Raw genomic sequence first — 18,608 nt, 5'->3', positions numbered from 1 at the left:
AAGATAATATGAGGCCAGATGTGGCAATCTGTGCCAATAATCCTAGCTATTCAGAAAGGAGAACTGAAGTTTAAGGTCAACCTGGGGAAAAAAGTTAATGAGACCCTATCTCAACTAACAAGCTGGGTGTGATGGTGAACTTCTGTAGTTCCAGCTACATGGGTGGCAGAGGTAGGGGATCACATTCTGAGGCAGCCTTGGGCAAAAAACAAGAGACCCTATCTGGAAAAAAAAAAAATGGCACAAGTGGTAGAGCACATGCCTTATCAAGTCTAAGGCCCTAAATTCGAACCAGTATCCAAAAAAAAAAAAGAAGATAATACGTGAGACAGTTTGAAATATTCCATGATTAACTGTGACATTGCAACTACTGCTCCCAAAATAGTAAAGTAGGAACCTGCACAGGGCTTTATTAGTAGAATTCATACTCTGCCCCTTTTTTAACATTCATCTACAAAACAGTCTTTCCATTCAGCATGATGCATTAAATCCTCATATTTTCTGCCTTGGTCAGAAAGCAACCTTGGAAGGGTCTTCTGAGCTCAGCCTTCACCAGGAGGTGAAGGAATGAAGAAACCGCACTGAGCGCTTTAGCTAACACTCAGGTCTCACCTCAACGTAAATGTGTCCATTCTCTGCCACAGAGAAGACCCCCTGAGAGGGCACCAGAAAGAGGTCGGTGTTGTATAGCTCCATGTTGAAAGTGACGTTTCCATTGGGCTGGTCCTGGGCGCTCCTGGGATTCCCCAGCTGCCGCAAGCTGCAGTTAAACTGAAAAAAAAAAAAAAAAAAAAAGCCCAAATAGAAGGATAAATCAGTCACATGGTTTGAAGGCCTTGGAGTTTTAAGAGCTTTGGCCTTTAATATACAATTTTATTTTCTGATAGTCCCTAATGGAAACCAACCAAATAAACATTGTTTTGCACAAGTTCCCCACTGGAAACTGACACATACCATCACAATTTCAGGTCGACTGAGGACGGAAGCTTCTCCTTCATCCATATCTCCCGGAAATCCATTATCACCTGACTCCAAGTCTTCATAACCATCTGGCCAGCCACTACTATCTCCAGGGGATGGAACCTGTATCACAACCTGAAAGGGGAAGACAGTAGAGTCACTGTGAAAACACCACACCAGCATCTGGGTGTCTCCCACATGACCAATTGCATGTGTGACAATTCACATGCAAATCAAAAAAATCTGACTTTGAATACAAACAACTCCAAGCTGCTGAGGATTTCATCTTCAAAGAATAAGGAAAAGCCGATGCCAGTTCAATTTAAGATTGGAATTCAAATTTTCCAATGTAATTTTCCTGTGTGAAAAATAAAGATTTATTTTGTAGCTATATTGGATAACTATAAATTATTTCAGACTGTGGGGATCCCCAGTCACTGAAATGGAGTTCACTAGGGTAGTCAATAGGTTTCTGGATATTGTGAGGGAGGCTTCTCCTTGTGAGTCTTTATATTAAAAAGTCTAAGAAACAGTAAGGGTTGGCTATTGTAAGGAGCTTTTGTTATTTGTAAGGTTTATAGAAAGTTTGGTTTGAGTTATAAGAACAGGACTCAATGTTTCCAAAGGAGCCAGTCTTCCTCATCTTTTTCTTACACTCCTCTTTTGAACATGCCTGCCCCAGTACCTTCCCATGTGGTATATGGGTACAAAAAGGAGTCCATTTTATGCCAGGAAAATCTATCTGAGAATTAGCTGAAATTATTGTTCCTGGGTTAGTTCTAAAGGTTCATCTAAGGACAATGGCTCCACAAATAAAATCCTAGTTTCTTTCCATTTCTGAACATGATGTAAAACAAAAACACAGAGTAAGTCTGAAAAGTATTACAAACAGTTATAATGAACAGCTGAAATGCCCAGAAAAGGGAAGAGAAGGAAAGTATTATGCAGGTAAAACAAGTACGTAGGGTTTTGTCTACCCTGGAATAAAAATATAAGAATAAAAAAGGGACTTTAAAGGGGTCATAATATCCCTTACTCTCCTGAAGCAACTGATACCTTTTTTTTAATACTTAACAGATACCAGTTTTAAAATGCCACAACCAAGTATATCACTAATATATGACATTCATTATATCTGGAGAAACTGGATAATTGCAAGAAATTAGTGTTGGAATTAACAGGAAGACAAAGGTTCAAAAATGAATTAGTTGAGTAACAAAGGGAGATTATTAAGGCCAGCCTGGTATTGAAGAAACATCAGTGTATGAGAGAGATTAGGCAGCTGGTTTAGTCTGACTCTGACATTAATTAGTCCCTCGAATCTAAGCAAAATGAGGAAATCGAATGAGATCATCTTAAGGTTCTCTCCAGCTCCATGGGGAGCACTAGCTTGGGCCCACAGGAGAGCCATTCCTCACAGGTCTCTCCTCTGGGCTTGGTCAAGTGTATCTGTGGATAGACAGCAGCTCTAGTCACTCAGCACTCAGCTCATGTCAATGCTGGAAATGGCACTAAAAACAGACACACATCCCGTGTCCAAGGGAGACACAGGGACTCTGAGAGTTATTTTTAGAATGAAAAGTATAATCCAAACTGCCAAATTGGCACTTTGAAGTTCTCGTGAGATTTCATGTTTCAAATGCTTTTAATACTCACTGCCTAGTCTCTGTCTCTAAGAGTGTAGGTTTAATCCAAAGAGAAAAAATTTAGATGAACTGACACAAATGATTTTTGGAAAGTGAAGTTCAGCTGTTGCAATGGATTATCACTAGAAGAAAAGTGTGGAATCTTCCTCCAGGTGACTTCAAAAGCTTTTTTTAATTTAGGGTCTTTCTTAGAGATGGAGAGAGAGACTTAATAATTTCTTAAAGATCCTTGTCAGAGTTTAAATAATCTTTTTTGGATCTTGGACAAGATCACAACTCCAGCTGAGAGAACAGGGTCTTCCAACTGCCACAAACTCACCAATAAAGCAAATAAAACAAGAGTTTGGGGCCAAAGTGCATCCCATTTTGTTGAGAACTGACACCTGGCTTTATTTAGACCTCTTCTCATTTTCACAGAAATGTTAAGACTAATTTTAAGTAACACCCAGGAACTCCCTGCAAAAGCTTTGTTCTGGAGAACACTCACAGAGTTGTAGTAAACCACACCATCAGGGGCTGACTGCTGCTGCTGAGTTCCACAGCCATTGAGGGGAGACTCCAGAATGAAGTGAGTGCCATTCATCTTGGCCTTGCAGGAAGGATCCAGCAGGGTAAGCTCCATCCCTGAGTAGCTGTTGGCCTGAAATAACAACCGTGGAAGACAAGCTGAGGGCTCACAGTTAACACAGTTAGCACATGTTGCTGGTCTTCCAAGGAAAGGTGGCCAGTGGCCTGCATCATGTACCCTCTCCCACTCACTTCTTCGCAGCTGATCACCTGTCATCAGCCCAAGGATTGTGTTTATTGGCCTTGGAAATTCAATACCAAAATATTGACACATGAGGATCTGGATCCCTACCCACCCACCCATTGAGAACAACAGGACCCAGGTTGTTGTTCACAGCCAAGGGGAATTGGGCCCACCCAATGGAGAAAACATTGTCAAAGTCTCTGGAAATCAAAAGTGGAAGAGCTAGGGAAATAATGAACAGACTGGGCGAGATGGGGACTCTTCTCTTCTTTAAGAGCCTGCACTGACCTGAAAAGAATCTTTCTCTACAGCCACGATCATCTTTTCTTTGTCACATTTGACTGACAGGGCAACGTCCACACTCCCTTGCACCTCTTCTGGCTCTCTGGGAACAGGAAACAGTTGAATGCTAGGGATGACAGAGTCCTTTTGCCGGGGGATTCTACCTTCTCCCCGATCCTTCCGGCCTCTCTGGGAGAGATCAGGGAAAGGAAAGGGGAGCCCTCCATTTCGGCCTCCTCCTCCCCGGAAGGGTGGATTCTCCAGGGTGGGCAGGATGCCAGGGTTCAGCAGGATCCGCAGCTCTGGAGGGATGGTATGGACTTCCTCATCTCTCATTTCCTCTGAGGAGACAGAAGGCAAAATGTCATTACTGTGCGATGGCAGACCACAGTCATCAATGGAAGCAGAACAGGAGGAATTAGCACAGAAAGGGCAAGTGTTAAGATTACGTTTAAAGTGCATAAAAGTGATTAGAAGTTCTGGTGTTCTAACTAGCCAAGGGGCTTTGAACAAATGGCTTGCTTCTCTGAGCCTCAGCTTCTCAGTACATCAGTGGTCCTCAACTTTGGCTGCACATCAAAATCACTTTTGGAGCTTTAAAAACAAAATCCCTACACCCAGGCTGTACCCCAAGCCAATTAAAACTCAGATTCTGTTGTGTGGGATGCAATCATGAATGTGTTTTAAGCTCCTCGTGTGACTCTGGCATGCGGCCAAGGTTGAGCGCCATTGTAGTGGATGATGTCTGGTCCCTACAAGATACGCAAATCTGTGACTCAAGTAAGCTATATGAGGCACTGGTCAAATGCCGTTAAAATACTTTCCTTGAACCCAGAGAATTTTAAGATAGTTTCTCAAAAGAAACTATTAAAAACAATCCTAGTATTTTTATTTTTATTAATTAATTGATTATGATATCAGCCTCTAGCATATTAGGCTCTACCACTGAGCTACTCTCCAGTTCTAATATCAGTATTTTGAATTATTTTTCTACCTTCTTTTGAGTGCTAGATTCTAGAAGTTACCTGGGTACCTTGGCGATTTAGAACATAGTCCCTAAGAGGAAAAGAAAGAGTTGCTTAGGCAGACTTACTCCTTGAAAGGCAGATAGATTTCCATAAAGCAATATTCAGTATCCTTATCTTATTTTCAACAACCGAAAGAAAAATGACTAATTTCCCCAATATTCTCTCCCTCCACTATTGAAGGCCAAGCTGTATGCTAGAGCTCAGAGTCACCTCAGTAGAAGTTGGATGTGAAGATGACTGATGGACATGCACTCAATTCTTTTGAAAAGGAGCTATAGCTGTATGGGTCCAAAAAGAAGTCATAGATTTGGAGGGTTTTTAACTTGTACATTAATAAAAACCTTGACAATGACCTGGTAAGGTAGATGCTATTATTTCCCCCTGATTACTGAAGAGTAATCTAAATTTCAGAGATAAAGCAATTTCTCCCCAAATGGTAAATAAACAGCACTGGAACTTGAGTTCACACTCATAACTTTCATTCTATCAGCATCATGCTCAGCAGTATGACCTGGGGTGAGGAACAGGTCAGGGGACCAGAAACTTGGGGCTTGAGTCATATTAGCTATAAGACTCTAGAAACCCCCCAAAACTCGTTGAGCCTCTGCTTTCTGTTCCTTCAAACTAGAGTAGCAACTCTGGCCCTTTCCTTACATAAAAAAGCCCAAGTATGAATCCTCATTACCATTTCCCTATAAGGTACAGCTTCTGATCACAGACTTCTTTACTGCAGTCCTAACCCCACTGTGTCCTCAGTTACGGGTGGTCCTGAGAGAAGAATGCAAACTAACTTTAATACAACAAAAAAATCCATACTTACCATTGTTTTCAAGCCGGAGATGAAATCTGTTAGCCACTGGAGCCATTGTGTATGATGTCACTGGACTATAGCCGTTGTCCAAAGCCCACTTCATCAAATTCTCTTGGTTAGAAGGGATGTCATCTCTTATGGATTTGGTCATGATCATGGATCTTTCACTTTCTTTCCCAAAGCCAATACTGTTGGGAGCCTACAGATAATAGGAAAAGTTCACTCATGAATCTAAAATTAAAAAGTGATTTAAATAATTACAATTAAATATCTAAAACAGATTCTAGATTATGTGTGAAGGATTATTTCCTTTTTTTAATTCCCACTTTCCCTGGGTGAAGAACACTGGTGTGAAAACCTTTAACAGCAGATGGAGAAGCATCTATTCATGCTGTCTGATCACACTGCTTGGATAGCTTATAATGATAAAAATAATCCAATGACAGGTAAATAGCTACATACATAGTCTGTTACTAAAGAGTTAGTTTATGTTTACATTAATACACAATACCATTTTGAATAACAAACTTTACCTGATTTTTATTTGAAATTATGTACCAAATATACAGATGTACAAGTTATATTGCCATAAAATGCCTGTTTTTCTACTTCTTATATCCCTGGAGTTAAGTGAAAGGCGGTACAATCTAGCAACTTGGGTGTGCAGACTATCCCAACTCTATAAACTATTAGATTTCACATGGTGAAACAACAAATGTTTATATTTCATGTATAATTTATGATCATCTTAGTAATCCTGAAGTTGTAGCCTCTTGCAATTCTATTAACTGAATGTACTTATCTTTTATGTTCTAAAACATTAATTAAGGCTACCACCTAACTATCAATATTTTATTCAGTAATAAACAGAAGGAGGTCATAAAATCAACTTTCACTGAGTAATCAGTTGCAAAACTAAAATGATAGAAATATTTTAAAGAAAGGATATTAAGCCAGGACATGGAAGGTACATGTCTATGTCTCCTACTGACGCCAGTGGCAGAGGTCTTGTCAGAGGGTAGGGTTGCTGCATGCTGCAGAGGGGACCCGATGGGAAGGTATGGTCTCAACAACTGCTCCAACAGGGCTGGAAAGCCCTTCAGGCGCGCAGATTAGGCCATTTTCACACTGCATAAAAATCACTTTAATTTCCATGCCCAGTAATTTTCTCCTGCATATATGCAGCATTTTTCCTAAATTCCCCATTTGTTTCCCATTCTGTTTGCCCCTAACGTGACTAAATATTAATCCTTTCCCACTGTAAAACCATAAAAGAGTCACAGGCTCTAAGTTCTGTTGGCCACTTTGGTTGTGGGAGGACACATGTATTTCAGCTCAAAGCTTAAAGGATCTTACCTAGTATACAAGTGCTCAGCTGAGGGAAAGCTACCAGAGTGACCAGTCACAATCACTGCACACAAAGGGATGCGATGGAGCCTAACCATGCTCAGCAGCCACTTGTAAACACAATTTCACAGATTCAGAGTAGTTTAGCTCTTACGCTGAGAAAATTCCTCAGGGGAAGCAAGGGTTAAAAGGAAAGAAAGAGAAAGGGAAAGGGAAAGGGAGAAGAGGTGGGGGGAGGGGAGATGGAACTGAGGAAAGGAAAAGGAAAAGAAAAAATAGGGAGAAAGAAGAAAGGAAACTAAGAGGAGTTTTTTGTTTGTTTTTAAAGGATCCAATTTGTTCTTAGAACTTTTATTCATTTAGTCAACACCAGTATCTGAGGCACAGCTCCTTCCAGCCTTTCCAAGCGGCATGTATTCTGATTGGCTGGAATTGCAACCTTGGCCTAAACAACACTGTTTGGCCTCATTTGCCCTAGTCTTTCATGTTGTCAGACAGCTGAGAAAATACCGTATTTCCAGAATACTATCATCGTAACTGCCACCTGTCCTTTCGTACCAGTGTGGAATAATCTGTTCACACCTTCCCACATTAAATCTAGTAGCTGTCAGTATCCCTCATATTAATTATGGCTTGGAAGTTAAAAAGCTAGACATCTATCTACACATTTGTAAAGCAGTAAGGCTTGGAATAACGAAAGCAAGTTAGTCCTCAGCATTGAGCAGATTCCTCACCCTGTATTTCTAAAAGCCCCAGAATTTTTCGAAACTAGTGGAGCTAAGGGGGTCTCCAAATACCACCACCATCTTTTCCAGGCACATCCTCATGAGAGATGATGAGTGAGATAAGAGTCTAAGTGTCTCCACTCCTGCCCCAACATCATCAGAACTGATGGTACAGGGAGGGGGAGGATGGCTAGAAAGTGTGATGCATATTCTCACTGAGATTTTAAAACTGTTTTTTCGAAGAATAAATTGGCTATCAACAACCTGGAAGTTCTGAGGCCACAGCAAATAGCTTAAGAAGAAGAAGCTTTGAATAAGCTTTCTCCATCTCTTCTTTTTATGTTCTGGGGCATTTCCTGCTATAGAAGTGATTATGCCTTAGCCAAAGGGGCCTGAGGAAAGAGCCGGAGCTGGATATGGCAACGTGGACATTCCCCAGTAATCCTATTCTTGCCCAGCACAGCCCTCTGCATCTCTTTTTAGCCATTTTGCCATTTGGAGGTGCATTTTGTCCACACTGCACTTCCAACAAGCTCAAATACAGCTACCCATGCTCAATGGTATCTTCTTTAAATTTACCCCATCAAGTTGCTTACCATTCCTTTAGTAGACATTTCCCTATTTTATCATATTCAGAGAAATGCTCTAATTGTTCCTATAGCCATATTCCCTTGTTTTGGCAGTGTTAGGGATTGAACCCAGGGCCTCACTAGGCTAGGCAAACACTCTGCCACTTAGCTATGTTCCCAGCCCTTGTATAGACATACTCTTAAAGGAAGCAGCTGTGGCAGGAAGATGAACCCCTTTGATATGCCAGGCACTGTGGTAGGAGCCTTCCATATATTATCTTATTTTACCCTCTTCTAAAACACAAGGAGAGTGGTGTTGCTATTCCTTTGTTAGAGGAGGAAAACCTGAGACTCAGACTAAGCAGCACAGTAGCTGAGAACGCACCACGTGCAGGCAATGTGTCCAATGCTTTAGAGATCGCCTGTAGGCCTTAACAAGGACTTGCTGAATGAATGGATGAATGATCAAACAAATGAACTCAGCTAAATTGCATAATAACTCTCAAAGTCACTCCTATCATCACATACCCATTTCACGGGTGAGTAGACAGACTCAGTACTCAATTAGACTGCCCAATAGCTACTGCGAGTAATGACAATTAGAGACGGGAACTTGAATCTAGCCCTTCCTGGTCCAAAGCCAAGATTCTCTCCACTCCACCATGCTGTCTCTGCAAGAAATACTAGAAACAAGTTCTTTATAAACCAATTCTCCTTTTCTAGGCGACCATTTAAACTTTTGTATTAATAGGTACCTTTCTCCTACGGCACAGTTAGAATTCGCATCTAAGACAGGGAGTTAGGAAATCACAAAGCATGAAACTGGGAGAACAAAAAAGAACATCATAAAACATTACCTAATTGTTTAGAAATGTTGTCATGCATTGTCCAAAATTGGCCTGGAACAGGAGTACAGCCAAAGAGAGGAATATAAACAGATGTTGCTCGGGATGAGCGATCTCATTTCTAGCCTTTCTGATTCATATCAGAGATGGGGACATTCAACGTGAACTCCAGGTCTGCCATGGACCAGGCACACATTCTCAGGGAAAGAGCGAGCCATTGAAGGGTCAGGGCAGAAGAATATTTGCACAAGAACTCCAGCAGAGAATTCAAATGGACCGTATGATTTTTTTGCTTTTCAAAGCATGATTCCCTTTCCTGTTTTTGTTATTCTGAAATTAAAAACATTTGGTTGGTGTGCCAGGCAGCAAAAGCAGCAGACACCCCTGGTCACCAACACCCCTCATACCATGCCAGGACAAGGCAATCAAAATATCTGTGACCTCAGAAAATCACGGCTGGGCTTTGTGCTCAACACCAAAGCAATGTATCATCACTACGCATGATGAGTTATTGCGACCCTCTCAAAGTTTCAGAAAAAAACCCCACCGGAACCAGAAATGATTACTTTGAAACGAAGACGTGTGTGCTTCTGGCTTTCTCTGCTGCCTCCAGTGAGTGCATTTACCTGATGTTGCCTAGGGAACTGATGCCTTTGCTCACTGTTGTATCACGTGGAAGGTGCCAGGCATGAGTGAATAATACCAAAACCAAAGGCAGGCCACTCCCAAAATATTGAAAAGCTAAAACCTACTCCAGTAGATTTGATACAGGTACTGAAAGAGAACTTGATCAAAGTTTTTTGTTTGTTTTTTAAACAAAAGATAATGTAGCCGGGTATGGTGGTACACAGCTGTAATCCCTGCACTCAGGAGGCTGAAGCAGGAAGATCTGAGTTCAGGGCCAGTCTGACTACATAGTGAGACCCTGTCTCAAAAAAGGAAAAAAAAAAAAATAATAATACGTTAACATTTGAGCCTATGAAAGAAATGCTAAAGATGCTTTTAAAAAATGGGGAGAGGGATTTTTATCTTTTCAATATAATTTACTGCAGTATTTGGCTAAAATATTCCCTAAATATATGCAAGATAAGATTTATTTCACCAGATTCCAACATCCAAGTTTTCAGGAAATTAGCTGCTGTTTTTTCCACACCAACCAACTAAGCCTCTCGTGGTCTGCCCTTCGTGAACTAGAAGGTTTAAGGAGAGGCTGGAGTGTGCACAGTTACCTACTTCTCTTTTCGGTGTTTTGCCCCAGAAGTGAGGAGCAAACAAAAATGCATACCAATGGCAAATGTTTAACTCAAGAGCAAAAATTGTGATACAAGCTGGAGTCAGCTAAGTTTACCATTATCTACCCAGAGTACTAACCCCAACTCAGTTTTACTGAGCCTCTTACAGGACGGTTAACAATGAAATGCAAACCGAATTCATTATCTTATACTTCCTATGACTTACACTAATATACTTCCAGAACGTCACAACTGAGGCAACTGGAGTTCAGAAAGCTTAAGGAACTTGTCCAAGGTCACAATTTGTAAATGGAAGAGCCAAGACTCAAACCCATGTCTGACTGGCTCCCAGAGGCCATGTTTTAACCACTGCACTGATTGACCTTGTCAAGAGAAGCTAGCTAAAAAGCAGCCTAGTTTGCAAAGTGAAAACTAACCGAGAGCCGAAAGTTCAAAGAGGCAGAACCTTGATAAAAATAACACCTATAATAGCAGTTTAAATTACTACCATTCATCAAGACAAAGAAATTGTCAAGCTACTTACTATAACTTTCAGGTTTCCCTTAACATCAAAGGATTTGATGACCCAGTTAACAGACTTTTTGCACTTCAAGATCAGGACAAGGTTTTTGACCACCTCAGAATCCTCTCGAGAAGGCCTTATGTCAATTATTATGTCCACCTGGAAGGCACTGTGAATGGAAAACAAAGGCAAAGTTAGGACCTAAATGCCAGAACATTGCAACTATCTCCCCTCTTCCAAGTCTTCATGTTTCTAGTGTCTGGCCAGTTGATTAAAAAGCTGGAGTGGATCCCAGGCAAATGACATGTGCAAAACAGATTGTTATTGCACACATAACAAAATGATTTTTACATAACAATAGAAACATTTGCCTGCTGATAATTAACCACTCAAGTTTTTCTCTTCTTTGGGGGAAAAAAGAGTGGTTACTTAATGCAGTCACTGCTAGAAATGGACATGAACAAACCAGAGGTTTACTTTTGCAGTAGAATTGTTGCTTTGTCAACCTTCAACAACTTCAGTGTGTAACTTTCTAACTTGCTATAAGCTCTAAGTCCTTCAAAACCAGAAGTGGGAGGCAGCTTGGTGAGGGGAAGGCTGGTGGCAGAGAGGAGGGGGTGTGATGTGAAAACAAAAAAAAAAATAGGAAACTTCAGAATAAAATAAGAGCCAAAAGGCTGGGGAGTTTCTTTACTTATACAAGGTTTGTTTAAACCATTAACAATTGTTAAACAATCATATCTGCATTAACTTCCTCAAACTCCTGGATATACAGTTATTGAAATAAAGAAAACAGATGGTCAGCCAAGCGATTGCTTGAAAACTGATGAACACAATTCAAACTTCTAAGAATTCAATATAAAAGAGATTTTTAAAAAACTGAACAGTAATACGTCTGCCATTCTGAGTCTAAGGGAAGAGAATCTTTATTTCTTTATTGGTTTTACACAGTTGTAAAGCATAAAGTGAATGGTATACTCAGATGACGACTCTGGCTTAATATCCAAATACATTTGCCAGCTTGATTCCATTGCTATTCCTTTTTAATTTTCCACAAAATTCCTCATAGTGAACAGGATGGAATCTTACCAAAAATGATCTGTAGTTCAGTCACTTTTGAAATCAAAACTTGCTTACAATTTTAATTTTGAAATCCCTCTACAATAAAAATTTTAAATTTAAAGTCACTAGTCCACATGAAAAATAGGTTAAAGTGGGAGAAGGAACTATTTTTTTGGCTTTTTCTATTTTCTTAAAAATTCTCTAATTATTCTCAATAGGGAGGGTCAAATTTCCAGTTCAGTGGTAGGAAGCTGAGAGAGAGAACGAAGACAGGAACAGAAGCAAATTCTATCTGCTGGCTCCTTGGTATGTTACCATGAAGAGCCCTACTCCTCCGACATACACCCACTATACATACCCAACACACACACACAACACGTATACACACAACACCCAATACGCACACACCTGCAGCACACACACACATGTGTACACATATCACCAGCATATGCACACCCAATACACATATCCCAACACATACACACTCAATAAACACATCCAACACCCACACAATACAAACACACATGATCCGCCCTGAGCATGCACATATACACACACCCAACGTGCGTGCGCGCGCGCACGCACACACACACACACACACACACACACAGAGCTTTGAAGCAAGTAGTTGCGAGTGCTTAAGTGCTTGCTCTGAGGTCATGATGAACAGAACTTTTCTAAAAAAAGGATGTTACTAAGATGACAATTGTAGTAGTGGGGCACACTATGCAATCTTTTCAACAAAGATAGCCTCAAAGAGTAATCATGTCCTGTAGTTAATACCAAGAAACTTGTACTTCTGGAACACACGGCATCTAGAGAAAGATGCAGAATTTAACCTATTCCACCACACCTTATTCCTTCTTCACGCCTGGCACATAGTTGGCTCCCTTCCCTCCCACACAAGAAGAGCTGCCTTTCCCCCATCTCAAGTCAGGAAAGATCCTCCTTTTCACCTCTTCTCAGTTCAGAAGACATGCGCACACTTGCCCACCTGTAAGGGTTAGAGTTGGGGGTGATCAACTCGATGACATGCACTTCCTTATCCTGGAGCTGGCTGGAAATCACACACCCTTCGGCTGCTTTGGGTTGAAGGTATTCAGCAAGGTAATTGAGTGAGAGAAAATTTTTCTCTATGTTGCACGTGGGAGGGAACACTTGATCTAAAAGTAAAAAAGCACAGGGTGATATGTCAAAGCCCTGAGCTACATGTAAGCAGACGCGAAAGAGATGACAGTGACAATGATCAAGTTTATGACACATGGGACCCCGAAGCCTGCCTTAGTCTGTGACTAAGTTACTTCAATTCCAACCAAAGCAAAACTAGTCACCTCTGTGGTCCACACGTGTAGCATTAAGCATTCCCTTTTAGTCGTTCCTCATAGCATTTTATACTCTGAAGATTAAAGGCTGGAGTTGGGGGAAAGGACACTCTTGACCCACACAAATAATGTTTACACGGCACTTTACAGTCTTCATGGTGCTTTTACAAACGTTACTGCGCGAGGACTGACACATCTCCACCTGCAAAGGGATGTCAAGTACCAAGAGTGCGAAGACCCTGCCCCAAGGACACCTGCCTCTTACACAGCAGTGCCTGATGGGATTTCCATCCACCGTTTAAATGTTTAAACAGAACTTGAGAGAAGCTGCTAGCAGTATGACAGCTGGGACCAGTGACAAGAAAGTTCTATGTGTAGCAAGCTTTTCAGAAGGGGTAATTAATCAGAGCCCTGGCACTTTCATGATACAGATGTCTGCCTTTTTCATTTTAAGATGAGATGCCAGGGTTCATACCCACATGAACATCTCAACTGAGAGCGAAGAATCAGCTCAGAGGTTCCAAAGCTGAGTTGACACCGCCCCTCCTCATTTGTCCTACCTCCCTTTGCTGCAGTCTGCAGCACACACAGTGCCCTCACAGCCCCAGCCACCAAGGTACCCAAGCCCCACTTCAGAACAGAGTGGACCAGAGTGTTCAAAGGCCACTGCCTGCAGGCTCACTGCAAGAGAGGTTGGCTTTGCACTCTGCATTCTTTTCTAAAACCCGAAGAGAGAGCAGCTCGAGGCTCCAGACTTGGGCCGCTGAAGCAGCCTTCCTCCACATCTGCTGAGGGTTTTGCCAGATGTGAAGATGAAGTCTGCATACCCCACAGCTGCAGCCCCACAAGGCCTCCCTCAGGTCACAGGATGGAAAATGATATAGGGACAGCAGGGCTAAAATTTAATGAAAAACCAGAAGGACATGTATGGGCTAGAGAACTCAAGAGACTATGACTCCCCTGGGACTGGGAGCATTTCCAGCACAGGTGCACCTGGCCAGCAGCTGGCATGTAACAGGCATATAGTATAGATTTTCTGAATTCACAAATGATAATGTGAGAACTGAAACAAATAACGAAATATTTGCCCATGTTGGTGAGCTACTAGGAAAGGTTTAATTGTTCAAAGTTGCTGTTACTAGGAGTTCTGGCCCCAATGCCATTGTCACTGAGCTAAATAAGCAGATCATTTTTGTTGTTGAATGCTTAAGTTTTTTTAAAACCCCAAATGACTTTCTACATATTACCTGGCATAAAAACTCATACGAAGGCCAAGTGAGGTGGCCAAGTGTAATCCCAGCACTTGGGGGAGCCTCACAAGTTTGAGGCCAACCTGAGCTACATAATAAGATCCTGTTTCAAAAAACTAAGGCCTTGGGGTGATATGTGCTCAGTGATATGGCATTGCCTAGCATACACAAGGCCCTGGGTTCAATCCCCAGCACTGCAAATAAAACACCACCAAATACTAAGCAGAAAGAAAACTACAGAGGGAGATCCCTCTTGCCAGGTAGAAACCTGGCAAGTTTTTCCAAGCAGGATCCAGAAGGATACACTCAGAGAAGGCATGAGCCTGGGAATAATGCAAGTGCCTCACTGGAGACTGAAGCTCTGGTAGCAAATGTGTGTTGTTTGAGGCCCACAGTTATGAAGAGCAGAAGCAATGCTCTCGGTTCTTCTGCTCTATGTAGACAGGTTCAAGCAGCTCTCAAATGTGAGTGAACACTGTGATCACCTGGAGATCCCATAAAGACATCAATTGCTCATCCCACCCCAGAGTTTCTGATTCATTTGACCTGAGGTGGGCCTCAGAAATGACACTTCTAACACATAACTAGGTGTTGCTTATCCTACTGGGGTGCAAGTCACACTTTGAGAACCACTGGAGTTCAAGCTCCTGCCCTGGAGACCCTGGGTCCAAGGAAAGTAGACAGGTCAGATTCTGGGAAGCCAGAGGAAGAGGCTAGCTCAGTAGAGTCTGATCCAAGGTTTCTGTGGTCCACCAGCCTACCCAAGGAGCCTTGCTTTCCCTAATTGTGTAGCAGGGAGGAGGATCAAAAGAAAACAGACTAGGCTTGAGTCCTGAGAAAGTAGCAGGGAGGTAGAGATGGCATAGCAGAGAGATAAAACCTGACAAATCTGAATGGGGGAAGGCCTTGTAACTCTGGGGAGGGGAAAAGGTTATGTAGCTCTAGGGTAAAGTAGCATATAGAATTAATATAACCATATATGGATTAGACCTTGCTTTTTTTCTGTAACCTGTTTGTAAGGGATATAAGGTGAGACCCCTTTGTTCTCGGGGCTCAGCCTTTGGACACCAGCCTGCCGGGTCTGTGCTGGCACAATAAAACGTTGCTTCCTGCTAAACTGCCTCAGTGTCCTGTATCTCAGCTTCTAATTTCCCGCAACAATTGCTCCTATACATGGTGGCTGGAGTCAAGTTTCAGGGGCTTCAGAGGTGTTATTATGGAGTCATCTAGTTTTCACCAGGCTGGACATCAGGTCTTTAAGTTCACTTTCCCCACCCAGTGTGTAGCTCACTTATGTGACTTACCACTTTGCTCACAGGGCAGGTGACTGCCAAGGGAACAGGGCCCAACATTCTAAATGTTACTACCTCCCATTTTCTTACTCTAACGAATTCCCAGGGGTAAGTTTGATGCACTACAATTCTGTTCCAGACGTGCACAGCATTGACTTGGCCTCAGACTCATCATTAACAGAGATTTTTCATTTTGTCTCAATGGGACCTGACTTTTAGTATTAGCTATCCTAAGAGTCTAGTAACAAATTTAGACCTTTTGAACACAACCTGCATTTAAAACCCTTCCTCTCATCCTGAACCAAACCTTTCCATCCAGCAACCCATCTTCATTTTCAGATTATGCACATTTGGCTGAGTCTCAAAGTACAGCTCCAGGCCACCAGCATTAGAATCGAGAGTCAAAAACCTGGGTTTGAGATCTGACTTTGCCACTTGCTAGTCATGGTGATTCTGGCAAGTTCACCCGGTCCTCCACTAAGCCCTCTGTAGAATGGCAGACCCAATGACTGCCTCCTGGGGTCACTATGGGTTAGGTGGGGTGCACTTGAAAGCCACTGACGAGGGCTGTATATTAGCACACACTGACAATGACTTCTGCGTCCCCCTTTTCTGGACCTGTCTCATGCATACTTTAAAACAGTCCAGTCCCCAAAAAAAGTTCACATCAAGCATTCAACAACCTTCCCTTCCCTGCCACACTGTCTGTAGAGGCAGAAAGTGCTGAAGAATTCAACAGAAAGAACTGAATGTTTAAAATCTGAAACACAGTGTTCACATAATCACCCGACTAGTGAGGACTCATTTGCTTATGGGGTTCTAAAATACACTCAACTGAAAAGAATGAAAAGTTAATTAAAATAAAAAAATAGGTTCCCAAAATTGAGTCATCATATATTTATATCCCTCTGCAAGGCAAGGAAATTAAAATGAGCAGTCTCTTATTAAGGCCATACAGTTCCTTTCTCCAATATCTTGTCCTTATACCAGGCATTAGTATTAAATCTATATTTTAATATAGCACTTTCACTCTGCTATTGTCCAAAATTTAACTAATTTCTCAACACTATACTCTGGTACTGAGTTCAAAAGTTTGCAGAAGGACAGGTAAGAAGAAGTCCTACATGTAGACACACCCTACCAAGCCCTGCTCCACTGTCTCAGCTATCACCACCTTCCCCACCCCACCAGCTTATGGCCCTCCACCTTTCTTCTGATATCCATGCACCTAAATCCCACACAACAACCTCCCTCTCAGCCACATTACTCCCTGTCTCTCACTTGGGCATCACAAGGGCCATTTCTGCAAAGGAAACAAGTGGAAAGGGAAATAGGAGAGACCCAATGGTCCCAGGTCCTTGCCACCTCCAGCATTCTGGAATCTTATGATTCCTTGCCTTAAACACCTGATCTCAGAAAAGTAAACAGTTGACTGCCATAAATCATTCATTCGCTGATGTCATTGAAGATTTACCTTCTCCTACTTTAATATAGATGTTTCTTGCTATTTTGAGTTCGGTGAATGAAGTAACTGCTCCATATTCCTTTCGGGCCCAATTTAACAGATGTTCATTGCCATGGGGGAAGTTCCTTTCTTCTGTTTTTGCTGTCAAGGAAAAGTTTCCTGATGGAAACTGGACCATAGAACCTTCAGACACCTAGAGAAAACAGAATCACATATTTAACATGTCACCTGACAGACCACTAATGGGTTACTCAACACCAATTGGTCTCTTCCTTTCCTAATTCAAGCAGATGAGCTTCATTCAGCAGCTGACTCAAAAAATAATCCTAAACTTAGTTTTCCCAGATAATGGCAAAAGTACCCATGCAGGATGTCCCCTTGAACTCTGAGAGAACTTTGTGATAAAAGACTGTATTGTGAGTAATCAGAATTATCATTGCTGTTTTGTATATGTCAACATTAAAGGCCAACATTCCAAGTACTGTTGACCTTCCATTTATGCTGACTCCACATCTGTGAACTCAACTTATTACGCATTGAAATTATTTGGGGAAAAGAACTGTACCTGTCCTGAACATGTACTGATTTTACCCCCTTGTCATTATCCCCTAAACAATACAGTGTAACATGATTTACATAGCATTTACACTGTGTTGGGTATTATAAGTAATCTAGAGATGATTTAAAGTGTGTAGGAGGATGTGTGGAGGTTATATGCAAATATTACACCATTTTATAGGGACTTGAGCATCCATGGATTTTGGTATCCTGGGTAGGGGTGGTCCCTGAACCTATCCCCCAAGGGTACCAAGAGTTGACTGACTGTAATGTGTGGGAAATGTTGATGAGTGTGCTCATGAGTAATAATGGACTTCATGATCAGGGCAAGTGATCCCAAAGTCTTGCTAGCAACTGAACATGACTTTCAGATCTCCTACCATAGTCACAACAGTTGCTGACAGAGTCACCACAACAGGGACAGAGTGACAGCCCTTTCGATTTATGTTCTCCTGAGTACTGAGATAAAAAGAATGGTCAAAAGTTGCCAATCTTCTGCTACATTCCCCTATTCCATAGCAGTGAGATGAGCATGTATAACAGTTTATTTTGTAAGACTCCCAAATCTCCACAATACTTAAGTCAAAAGGTTGTAAAGTGATCCGAATAAAACTTGCAGGACGATCTAAGCAAGTGCCACATGACGGCTGGATGTAGTTAGACAATTGCAACCCAGCACAAGCATCGCGTATAAATAATTAACACATATATTAAACTTAGTTACTGGTAAAAACCTGCATGCCATTGGCTAGCATCTATAAAATAGCTGATTTTATCAATGTCTAGGTGAAAACTCAGTATGTGGCAATAAGGCTCACAAGCCAGGGAACTACAAATGTCCTTAATTAAAATTTCACATTAACTATCTATTCTTGACAAAAAAGCAAGCATCTTCTGAAGGGGTTAGAAGTGACCAGACCAGAAGGCAAGTTGAGGGTAG

At 41.7% G+C, this 18,608-nt stretch overlaps 1 protein-coding gene across 4 annotated transcripts in view; it reads right to left on the bottom strand.

Annotated features, from left to right (window-relative positions):
- Positions 1–18,608, bottom strand: part of Tgfbr3 (transforming growth factor beta receptor 3) — a 193,436-nt gene that overhangs the window by 32,732 nt on the left and 142,096 nt on the right. For all 4 annotated transcript variants that reach the window (XM_074076496.1, XM_020158353.2, XM_074076495.1 and 1 more), the window contains 8 exons: positions 17,120–17,303; positions 12,776–12,944; positions 10,741–10,888; positions 5,488–5,677; positions 3,646–3,980; positions 3,094–3,246; positions 955–1,095; positions 613–771 (listed from right to left, as the gene is read on the bottom strand). In XM_074076496.1, coding sequence (XP_073932597.1) covers positions 613–771; positions 955–1,095; positions 3,094–3,246; positions 3,646–3,980; positions 5,488–5,677; positions 10,741–10,888; positions 12,776–12,944; positions 17,120–17,303 — 1,479 coding nt within the window. The remainder of the gene's footprint in view (positions 1–612; positions 772–954; positions 1,096–3,093; positions 3,247–3,645; positions 3,981–5,487; positions 5,678–10,740; positions 10,889–12,775; positions 12,945–17,119; positions 17,304–18,608) is intronic.

This window comes from Castor canadensis, chromosome 6 (assembly GCF_047511655.1).
Source record: "Castor canadensis chromosome 6, mCasCan1.hap1v2, whole genome shotgun sequence".
Taxonomy (NCBI): domain Eukaryota; kingdom Metazoa; phylum Chordata; class Mammalia; order Rodentia; family Castoridae; genus Castor; species Castor canadensis.
This window is presented reverse-complemented; position numbering and strand designations above follow the sequence as displayed.